Source organism: Lepidochelys olivacea, assembly GCF_965140295.1.
Source record: "Lepidochelys olivacea isolate rLepOli2 genome assembly, chromosome: 10".
NCBI classification, from domain to species: Eukaryota; Metazoa; Chordata; order Testudines; family Cheloniidae; genus Lepidochelys; species Lepidochelys olivacea.
Genome location: NC_140420.1, coordinates 32,391,446 through 32,402,813, shown reverse-complemented (window position 1 = coordinate 32,402,813; position 11,368 = coordinate 32,391,446). Strand labels below are relative to the sequence as shown.

General features: G+C 62.3%; 1 protein-coding gene across 1 annotated transcript; it reads left to right on the top strand.

The window, feature by feature from the left end:
• PDIA2 (protein disulfide isomerase family A member 2) lies at positions 1-10,871 on the top strand. The gene is made up of 11 exons (XM_084641888.1): positions 1-285; positions 2,358-2,564; positions 3,146-3,279; positions 3,847-3,984; positions 4,545-4,661; positions 6,156-6,281; positions 7,069-7,263; positions 8,067-8,187; positions 8,864-9,045; positions 9,900-9,992; positions 10,434-10,871. Exons 1-11 carry the CDS (start codon positions 60-62, stop codon positions 10,512-10,514), a joined length of 1,620 nt encoding a protein of 539 aa, XP_084498014.1. The 5' UTR covers positions 1-59; the 3' UTR covers positions 10,515-10,871.
• Positions 10,872-11,368: the final 497 nt, after the last annotated feature.

The following is an 11,368-nucleotide window of genomic DNA, read 5'->3' as shown; positions in this document are numbered from 1 at the left end:
AGAACACCTTCTCCTGCTGGTGGCTGGTGCGCTGCTCGCCTGCTCTCCGCGCTGTCACCATGGGCTACTCCAAGTCCCCGCTGCTCGTGGTCCTGCTGCTGTCGCTGGCCTGGCTGGCGCCCACCTGGGGAGAAGACAAGGACGCCCAGGTCGAGGAGGGGGTGGTGGAGGAGGAAGAGGATGTTGTCTCTGATGAGCTCCTGGAGGAAGAGGATGTCTTGGTTCTCCACCAGCACAACTTTGAGCGAGCCCTGCATGAGCACCACCTGCTGCTGGTAGAGTTCTGTAAGTTGGGGGAAAGGGATGAGACACAGCTCAGGCCAGGCAGAGGGTATCAGCAGCAGCATGGGCCATATCCCCAGCCAGCTGCCCAGCTGGGCTCGCGGCAAACCCTGTGCGCTGCTGCTGAGTAGCCGTGGAGCCCTGGGTTCAGGGCCCCCAAGGATGCCTGCTCTATTCTGGGATTAGCCCTGTGCATGCCCTGCTGGTCACTGGCTCTCGGGAGCACTTGCTAAGGGGAAAATGGTTGCAGCTGTCAGCGCAGGTGCTTGGCCCTGTCAGCTGCCAGTGGGACCCTGGGCATCTGTACTCTGAGCGCCAGGGAGAGCAAACAGTGGCTGCCCCGTGCTTGGCTGTCCTTCAGCGCAGAGCTCAGGTGGTGGCTTTCCCACGGGAAGGGTGTCCTGGCTTGAGCGAGGAGACACTGGCCGGTTAAACATTAATGTGCAGGCAAAGCTGGTCCCAAGGCCCAATGACTCCCTAGGGGCCACAGGAGCCGGGGGGCCAGAAGAGTGGTACAAGCAAAGCCACAGAGCCAGAGCTGTGATTAGACCCAGGCAAGCAACAGCCTGGGCGCAGAGCCTGCACTCCTCTCCCCTGCCCCTGGGCGCAGATCCTGCCAGGGGCTCCCCTGGGAACAGCTCCAAACACACACTCTCTGGGCACAGATCCGGATGTGTTGTCCCCTGGGCGCAGATCCCAACGTGCTCCCCCAGGACCTGGGTGCAGATCCTGCCATGTTCTTCCCTGGGCACAGATCCCGATGAGCTCTCTCCAGGGCCTGGGCGCAAAGGCAGCAGTGCTCTCCCCGGGGCCTGGATGCAGAGCTCTCGTCCCCACCATTTATTGCTGGCGGCTCTGCACCAGTCACTGCCTCAAGCAGCTCCACTGGCAGCTCCTTGCGCAAATGCGTGCTGGCTGGCAGGTTGTGCTTGCTCTGCAGGTGGGACAGTCTGCGGCTGTGCTCTGGCTGGACGCGGGCATTGCCCACAAGGCCTAGCTTCAGAGCCAGAGGCCGGGAAGTGGCCTGCATGGCCTGGCTCACAGTGTGGCACGGCACTCCCAAGCATGGCTCCATGGGCGACCCAGCCGGACAGGGTCCCAGCGTACTGGCTGTGTGTGAAGGGGCCAGGGCAGCCCAGCTGGGCCCTGCTGCCTCTGGGGCCAGGCCCAGGCTGCTCTTTAGGCCAAGCAATTGGAGGTGGGGGAGGGGGGTCACCTTTGCTGGGAGTCTGTGACCCCCCACAGGGAAGCCTCATAGCCCTGAGGGGCCTGTCCCGAGTCACGGAACAGGTGCGGTGAATGGGCCCAGCTGCAGAGTGTCCCCAGGCCTTGCTGTGAACTGGGGCCAGAGCAGGGCCATGGGGGAAGGAGGGGACGTGTGGTGCCAGGCTGAGTCTCTCCATGGAAAGGAGCCGAAGCACCCCAGGGCGGGGCAGAGGCAAGGGAGCCTTGGAGGCGCAGTCATGTCCCTCACCTCACAGCGTGGCTGACAGCAGGAAGGACCAGCCAACACATCACCCAATGACATGGGATCCCCCTGGCAGCCCTGCCGAGCAGCACCGTCCCGCCCTCTTGGGTAGCATAGGGGGCCAGCAGAGAGGGCAGAGCACCTGGGAATGAGAGGCAGGACCGGGTGGGTTTGTGCTTCCAGGCCCTGAAGCAGGCTGCGTAGCCCCGACTCTGCCCCGGGGGAACCCAGCCCTCCAGGGGGCTGTCAGATGGGTACTGCCCTCCCGGCAGAGCCAACAACAACCAGTAGCCAACTAGGGGTGACAGCTGGGCCAGGCTGGGCAAACCCAGGCTGTGCTAGGGGCGAGTCTGTGCGAAGCCCCCTGCCCCACACTGGGTGCTCATGCCATCCCTCTTCCAGCCCCCAGCAGGCCCCAGGCTGTGACAGTGACCCCTGCTGGACTCTGTCCTGATCTCCCCAAGATTGGGTGGGGCAGCAGAGCATGAGGTGGTGGAGTCCCCAGGAGGATTTCATATGAGGTGGGCCAGGGTAGGATGCTGGGAGCTGCTCTAGGCAGAGCTGCGGGGGGGGGGTCTCATCCACTCAGCCTTCCCCTTTCTCGCAGATGCCCCCTGGTGCGGGCACTGCCAGGCCTTGGCCCCTGAGTTCACGCGTGCCGCTGGCATCCTGAAGAATGACTCCATGGGCCTGCGGCTGGCCAAGGTGGATGCGACGGAGGAGGTGGACCTGAGCGCCGAGTTCGGCGTTACAGGGTACCCGGTGCTGAAGCTCTTCCGAGACGGGAATCGCACACACCCCATAGACTTCACAGGTACAGCCTGATACTGCCCTGGGGGGGTCCCTGCTCTGAAGCATGGTGGGGCTGGGACGGGATCCTCACCCAGTACAGCCTTGGGGTGTGGGGCAGTGGTGTGGAGAAGGGGTTGTGGGTTTGCAGTGCAGGGGAGGGGTTGTGTGGAGCAGTGGATCAAGGTGTGTGGGAGGGGTTGTGGAGTTGGGTGCAGGGGAGGGACCACGGGGGGCTTCAGTGTGGGGGTGCAGGGGAGAGGCTGTGCGGGAGGGGATGGGTTTGCAATGTGTGTGTGTGTGAGTATAGGTTTGCAGTGTGGGGGAGGGGGTGTGTTGGGGCTGTAGATAAGAGTGCAGGGGAGGGACTGTATGGGTGTGTGGTGCAGAGGAGGGGCTGGGTGTGTGTATTTGCAGGGCAGGGGGGGCTGTGGGGAGGGCTGTGGGCCAGGGTTCGGGGGGACTGTGGCTGTGTGGTGCAGAGGAGGGCTACAGAGAGGCGTTTGCAGTGTAGGGGGCGGCTGTGGGTTGCAGTGCGGGAAGGGCTGTGTGCCATGGTGCGGGGGGGCGCCTCAGGCAGGTGACGTGCGGTGGTGCTGTGCGCAGGGCAGCGGGACGCCGAGGGCATCGTGCGGTGGATGCGGCGGAAGGCTGGCCCCAGCGCGGAGCTGTTGCAGGATGAGGCCAGTGCCCAGAAGTTCATCACATCCCAGGACGTCATCGTTGTCGGGTTCTTCAAGGTGCGGGGCCTGGAGGGCAGGAGCGGAGGACATGGGGCCTGGCAGAGCTGCCGGGTGTGGAGCTGGGGCAGCCTGGGTTCAGCATGCCCCTGAGCTGGGTGGGGCGGTGGCTGCCCAGGGTGTCTAGGTGGGGACTTTCCCCACTGGCTGGCAGGGCCACTGCCCACAGCACAATGTCCCCCTGCCCTGGAGGCCCTGAGCTTGGCCAGGAGGTGCCATGATCCAATGCCAGCCCTGTGTGTATGCTGTGGGAGGGCCCTCCAGCAACTGCCCCCCCAGTACTCACCTCTCAAAGGAGTGAGCACCTCCCCTTCCCTGGTGCCCCAGTAGCGCCACAGGCCAGCCCTGCACACTCAGCCAAGTCTCACCCCCTGCCTGCTGGGGAGCAGCTCATGGGCGAGGGGCCAGGGCACTGTCCTCGTGGTGCCAGCATCATGGCATTGTGGCTGTGGGAGCCATGTTAAATGGAGGGTGCTCTTCACCAGTGGGCTGCCAGGGAGCTGGTCTGGGTGGGCAGCGCAGTGCCCCTCCCCCCAGACCAGCTCAGGGCCTCCGGGGTGTTCGCAGGACCTGCAGAGCAAGGCTGCGCAGGGCTTTTATGAAGTTGCCAGTGATGCTGTGGACGTGACCTTTGGGGTCTCCAACAGGACAGAGCTCTTCCAGAAATACAGCGTCACCCCCGACACCGTCTGCCTCTTCAAGAAGGTGAGAGGTGGTGGGGCAGGGTACCTGGCACTGGTCCTACTCCAGCTACAGCCCAGCAGGGACATGGGGATTCATGGAAGATAGGTCCATCAATGGCTATTAGCCAGGATGGGCAGGGATGGTGTCCCTAGCCTCTCTTTGCCAGGAGCTGGGAATGGGCGACGGGATGGATCACTTGATGATTACCTGTTCTCTTCATTCCCTCTGGGGCACCTGGCATTGGCCACTGTTGGAAGACAGGATACTGGGCTAGATGGACCTTTGGTCTGACCCAGTAGGGCCGTTCTTCTGGGCCACCCAGAGATGGACCACCCAGAGATGGGCATGAGCACTAGCCCCAGCAGGTGACAAGGCGGGTACGTTGGGATGGGAAAGGCCTGGTAGGAGGGGCTAATGTAATGGCCAGGGCAGGGCATTTTCCCAAGACTGTTGCCCCAGCAGGACATGGCCCCATGGGGTGCCCTGCTAGTGCAGGGGCAGCCTGGGGCCCTGCCCAGCCTCTCCCACCTTTAGCGCCATGCTCTTGGTGTGTGTCACGGCCCCACCTTGGTTTGTTGCAGTTTGATGAAAAGCGGGTGGATTTCCCTCTGGATGCGGAGCTGGGCCTGAACAAGGAGGAGCTCTCCCGCTTCATTGTCCTGCACAGCCTGGAGCTGGTGATGGAGTTCACCAGTCAGGTGAGACACCCCCCCCCCCAATGAGAACAGCCCCAGAGAGACCCAGCAGGCTGTATCCCAGAGGGCTTTACACGGACAGTGCACTGCAGGGCAGGGCTGGTGGAGGGATTACAGCCCTCTGATGTGTGTGAGCAGGGCTGGCCTAGGGCACATTGCTCTCTGAACAGTGGGGGAGGGTGGGGGTGTTTGTGTATGCGTGGGGGGGATTATAGCTGGGGAACAGGGCTGGCTCTAGGCACCAGCAAACCAAGCACGTGCTTGGGGGTGGCACGTTTTCAGGTGCGGCATCCTGGCCATTTTTTTTTGCTTGGGGTGGCAAAAGCCTAGAGCCAGCCCTGGCAGCAGCAGTGTGTCCTGCGCGGTGGGTGCCCTGGGGCTGCTGCGGTTCGCATCGGGGACCAGCGCCCGCACCTTGTGGCTGGGCAGGGTGGGCTCCGAGGGCGGGACACTTGGGCTGGGGGCTGCCCCGCGGGGCGCACGGAGCCGCCTGCAGGTGCCACAGGGCGGCCGCCCCCCAGTGCCACAGCCGGGGCTGGGCGAAACAGCCCGAGCCACCCAGGGGCTGCAGCAGGGCGGCCAGGAGCAGCAGCAGCCATGGGGCCATAGCGGGGACCGGTTCCCAGGGCACTGTCATGCGGAGCCCGCATCCCGCTCTCTGGGGCTCCGCTCCCTCTGGGCCTACCCTGCCCCGGCTCCTCAGCCCCCGCCAGGGTGGTCCCCCCGGCTCTGCCCTCCCCAGTCCCGGCCTGTCCTGGGGGCGGGAGCCCCGGCTGGAGGGACCCTGGGCTGAGGCACGGCCTGGGAGCCTGGCTGCTTACCCCAACCCTGCCAGTGCCGGACCGGCTGGAGGTGAGGGGGGAGTGGGCGGAGTCAGCACTGGTCAGGGGGAGCCCAGGGTTGGGGGCGGCAGGGGGTGCGGGTGGGGGGAGAGCCCAGTGCTGGGGCAGCAGGGGGTGCGGATGGGGGAAGGCATTGGGGGGGGGTGAGAGCCCAGGGCTGGGGTGGCAGGAGGGTGCGGGGGGGATCCCAGGGCTGGGGTGGGGGGAAGCCAAACATTTTTTTGCTTGGGGCGGCAAAAAAACCTAGAGCCGGCCCTGACTGGGTAGGGCTGGCCTAGGGCACATGGCGTGCTGCACAGCCGGATGTGGAGGGGGAATCACAGCTGGGGTGTGTGGTGGGAAATGAGGGGCTCACATCTAGGGGTTTCTGTGTGGATTGCAGCCAGGGCACTGGGCAGGGCTGGCATAGGGCACACTGCTCACTGCTCAGCCGGGATGGGTGTGTGTGTGTGTGTGTGGATTGCGGGACACTGGCATGGGCAGACAAACACTCATGGAGAGTGTCTAGACAACTAGGCCTTTCCCGCCAGCCCTTCCCAGGACCCTGGGGCTGCAGCTGTTGCCCTGGATCTGTGCGGTAGTTGCTGCAGGAGCATGTGTGTGGGGACCCTTCCCACCCGCTCCACTGGCCAGCAAACCCTCTTTCTCTCCCTAGAACTCACCAAAGATATTTGGGGCAAAAATCCTCAACCATCTGCTGCTGTTTATTAACAAGACCCTGGAGCCCCACCTGGAGATCCTGGGCAGCTTCCGGGCTGCCGCACCCCTGTTCAGGGGCCAGGTAACCAGCTAGTCATGTCCCTGGCAGTGGGGCGTTGACCCTATGAGCTGCAGCCTCTGAGCCCAGCATGCCCCACTCACCTGGCCTGGCCAGGCCAGGCAGGCTGCTCCCAGCTGGCAGGTCTCTTGCCAGGGCTGTGGGACACCAACACGTGGCTGGCATCACATGCATGCACTGTGGGCTAGCCTGGCTGGGCGTGTGGTCGAGTTCCTTAAGCCTGAGAGCCTCATCCCAGCCCTGGCGTCCACTGTCTCGCAGCCCCAGCACTGGGAATGGGAGTGGCTCGTTTTCTGGGCCAGGCTGGCTCAGGAGGGGCCCTATGCCTTGCAGAGGCTGGAGCACTGGCTCCTATCCTGGCCCAGAGTGGCCAAGAGGGGGAGTGAGGGTGTCAGGGAAAGGACAGGCTCAGATGCGCACAGTCCCAGCACAGGCTCTGTGGGACAGTGAGGAGGCTTGGGGGGGTCCCTCAGTCCCAGCGCAGGCACTGGGGGCAGTGAGGGGCCCTTCGGGGGGCTCCTAGTCCCAGCCTAGGCTCTGTGGCGCAGCGAGGGGGTGTGTGGGAGCTCTCGCTCCCAGCACGGGGCTGTGGGAGAGCATGGGGGGGGGGGTCTCTCAGTCCCAGCACAGGCACTGGGGAGCAGTGAGGGAGCCTGGTGGGGACTGTCAGTCCCAGGGCTGGGGAGGGCCCGATCGGGCTGGTCTGGGTTGGGGCTCAGTCCCAGGGCTGGGGAGGCCATGGTCGGGCTGGTCTGGGGTGCGGCTGCCCTACGTCTGTGCCCCACTGTAGGTTCTCTTCGTGCTAATCGACGTGAATGGGGAAGGCGCCCAAGTGCTGCAGTACTTTGGCCTCAAGAGCCATGAGGCCCCCACCCTGCGCTTCATCAACACTGAGACCAATAAGAAGTACCGCATGGCCACAGATGAATTCACCACCCAGGCCGTGGGCTCTTTTGCCCAGGCCGTGCTTGATGGCAAGATCCAGGTGCGCACAGCAGCCATGCCCAGGGCTCAGGCCCAGCCCACCCCTCCTGACAGCAGGAAGGGGAGCACTGCCATTTGTGGGGGTTGGGAGAGCTGAAGGCCACGTGCCACCACCAGATTAAGTGAGGGCAACCTGGGGGCCCTGGCCACATTCCTCCTGTGCCCCCAACCTGCTGCCATCCCAGCCCTAGCTCCTTTAATGCAGAGCACTTCCCAGCTGCTGTGTAGTGCCCACTGAGATATAGCCACCTCTGGGGGGAGAGGGGCACCTGAGCAGGGGAGAAGATTGGGGGAAGACTGCACCCCGTCCCCTACAGAGAGTCCTTGCTGGGCTCTCACCCAGCCCTGCAGAGCAGATCTTGGTTTCCCAGCCAGCAAATACCAGGGGACTCCCCTGACTTCCCAGAGGAGGACGAGAGCTGAGTTGCCCATGCCAAGATCTGAATCTTTGGCTCCAGGGGGTTGGTTCTTAGACCCCCCTTGAGCGATGCAGCTGGATCAATCAAAAGGACCCTTCTTGACCATTCATGCAGACGTTCCCCTTTATGTGAAGTTTGCACAGAAATGCTCAGCCTGGAGGGCAGCGAGCGGTGTCTACTGTATTAGGCATGCTGAGCGCCCCCCCTCTGAGTGCCGCGTGAGCGCTGCAGGGCCAGGTGCGGGGAACTGGGTGTGAGGCCTGTGCAAGCCCGTGTGGCTCACACACACCCACGGCCCAGACGTTTGCAGCTGTAGCATCTCTTCGCAGCACTCTCCGGAATTGAGTTACCAAACAGCCCACACAGCCTCTCCCTCTCTCCGCAGCCCCATCTCATGAGCGAGGAGGTCCCCGAGGACTGGGATAAGCATCCAGTTAAAGTCCTCGTGGGCAAGAACTTTGAGCAAGTGGCTTACGACGAGACCAAGAATGTTTTTGTGAAGTTCTGTAAGTATCAGCAAGAGCGAGTCTGAGCCTCCCCTGCCCCCAGGCCTGCCTGATGCCCTCGGCCAGGGCCCGGTGCAGACACAAGCACCAACTCCGTATGCCACCAGACAAAGCTGTACTGGCAAGAGACTGCCTAGACATGGGAGCTGGAGGATCCGGGCAACTCAGTCCAGCTCCTCAGGGCAGAGGGGACATTCCTAGCGTGTGTCAAGGGTAGAGCTCACTGTCTCAGGTGACCTTCTCTTCCCTGGGGAGGCGATTCCCTGTCTGCGCCGTCTCACCTCCAGGGAAATCCCCTCGTCCCGGGGGGAAGGGGAGTGGCACCTGGCAGGTGTTTGCAGAGTGTGTTCCACCCTGCCCTGGCCAACCTCCCTTACTCAGGCCATCCAGCTCCTTTGTTGGTCTCCTCCAAGCCCTTCTGTCCCTGAGGAGCCATGACCCCACGCACTGAGAGAAATCATTTGAAGCACCTGGGTCACTCCCAAGCATCTACAGCATTGCTGTGTGTGGTGGGCAAAGACTCCAGCTGGTCCAGCCAGATTGTGCTGTGTGCCCCTGCCCTGCTGACTTTGCCAGTTTCCTGGCCCGGTTGCTGGAGCTGCTTTCCCAGCCCCAGTGCTCTGCCCCCAGGATGCTCCCTGCAGAGCAGACAAGCAACCCCTCTCTGTCATGACAGATGCCCCCTGGTGCACACATTGCAAGGAGATGGCACCTGTCTGGGAGGAGCTGGGTGAGAAGTATAAAGATCATGAGAACATCATCATCGCCAAGCTGGATGCAACAGCCAATGAAATCATGAATCTCACCATCCATGGCTACCCTACGCTGCACTATTTCCCTGCTGGGCCAGACAGGAAGGTAGGTTGTCTGGATGGGATGGGAAGGGCCCACTGGGATGGGGGTGCAGGAGGTGGGTCACTCCTGGACCTGTGCTGGGTGACAGCAAGGACCCATTCTAGGGTCTCATCTGGATACCGCATGCAGCACTGGTCCCCCGACTCACACAGGATATGGCCGAGCTCAAGGGGTGCAGAGAAGGGCGATGAGAAGGATCAGAGGCTGGAGAAAGTGAGGAGCAATTGAAATGACTGGGATTGTTCCCTTAGAGAGAGGGTGGATAAGAGGGGACAGAGTAACAGACTATCAGATACTGACTGCTCTAGATATGGTAGATTGGGAGCGTCTGGGCTCCCTGTCTCGTAACACAAGAAGAAAGAGACAATCAATGATCCCAGAAGGGAACAAATCCAACAGTGATCAAAGGAAATATTCTTTCACACAACACAGCCTGTGGAACTCACTGCCACAAGATGCTATTGAGGCCAAGAGCTCTGTAGGATTCCAACAGGGCCTGGGTGTTTCTCTGGGTAACGGGACCCTCCAGGGTTATAAGAAGACAGACTAAAATAATAGTGCTTTGGCAGAGCTCCAACCCCTCCTGCTTCTGGGCAGGAGCCACTCGCCGATGGGGTCAGGAGGAGACTTTCCTGGGCTGGGCTAGCCCCAAATTCTCTGCTGGGGGTTCTTGCACTTCTCAGGAGAAGCTGGTGCTGGCAATGTCAGAGGCAGGAGATTGGGCTGGCCCAGGCCAAGCATGGAGGGTGGTGGGTAGAGGCAGGCTAGGCTGCCTGCAGGGAGGTCCTAGGAGTTCAGCCTGCAAAGAGACAACCCTGCAACATCAGTGTCTCATGTTTCTCCTTTGCCTGCACCAGATGATTGAGTACAAGAGTGCCAGAGACCTGGAGACCTTCTCCAAGTTCCTGGAGAACGGTGGGACGCTGCCTGCGGAGGACACGCAGCCTGTGGTTAGTAGAGTCTCAGGGCTCCACCCTGCCACCCCTTGAAGCTGGAAGCCTGCTGACTCAGGCTGTTGCTTTAGCAAGGAGGCCACTTGGACCAACCCAACCCACCAACCTTCCATTAGCCCGTCAGCCTGCAGCAGCCGGCTCCGCCCAGCCCCAGTGACTCTCCCACCATGGAAAGAGATGTGTCCCTCATGTCCCTCCCACATGGTCCCTTACACCCTTTCCCCATGGGGCAGAGGGCTGGGTCCCTCGTACCCCTCCCCCACCGGGGAGATCAGGGTCCCTCACACCCTCTCCCCCACGGTTCCTCATGCCCTTCCCCACTTTGGAGCAAGCTATGTCTCTCCTGCCCCTCTCCATGGGGTCCTGGCCTTGCCTCTGATGCATGCTGGGCCTGCTGGGGGCAGTGGCTTCTATGGTAACCACCCTGCTGTTCCCCAGGTTCCTGAGAGCCCAGAGGAGCCCAAGGACACAAATGGGACACGCCCGGCAGATGCCCCTGAAAGCAGAGACGAGTTATGAGACCCGCCCTGCACCTACCCCTGGGACCCCTGAGAGCGGGCACCTGGGGCATGGACTGACCCTGCACTGGGCTGGCCTGGCCTCTCGGGCCCTGCCTCAGGCAGCAGCTGCTCTCCAAACTGTGGCAAGGCCTATGGCGGGTGCGGCCTGGCACCTCCTCCTTTTGCAGAGCAGCCCCAGCCAGGAACAGGGCCATCCTCCATGCCCCCTACATGCTCCAGCCTCCACCCCATCCTGCAGCACTGATGGCCAAGAAGCCAGGCCCAGCATGCCAAGGGTCGCCCACAGCTCCCTCAGGCAGTGACACCAACACCAAACACCTGTGCCCCAAAATCGTGAGATTGGCATAAACGTCATGAGACCTGACAACCAGCTGTGGTGGTTCTTTGTCTCCGCTGCCGGGTGCAGGTGTGGGGTCCCAGCCCTGCAGCCAGGAGGGTAGCACTGGATGGTGCTATTGAAAGCTGAGGCCTATGGCATCACCTGCCTCCTGGAGCTGGGGCTTGAAGAACCCCTCAGATACCATGAACCTCCTGATGAATCTCAAGCAAGGGCAACAGCAGGGGTTGGGCGAGTGGGGGATGGGCACGTGGCAGAACCAGGAACATGAAAACCTGTGTGAGTCTCCAGCTTCAACCCCAGCTGCATACTTTCCCAGCACATCTCCCACAGGGGAAGAAAATGGGACAATGCATGGATGGCACGCTGGCACTGTGAGAAATGTGTCTGCTGTCCCGTGGCCCACAGGGCCTTCCTCAGCCCTACAGCAGGGAGGGCCCCTGGGCTAAGGGTGGGCCTCCATCAGCTGCAGTAAGATTGGGGCTTATCCCCCTGTAGCCTGCAGCATGAGCTCT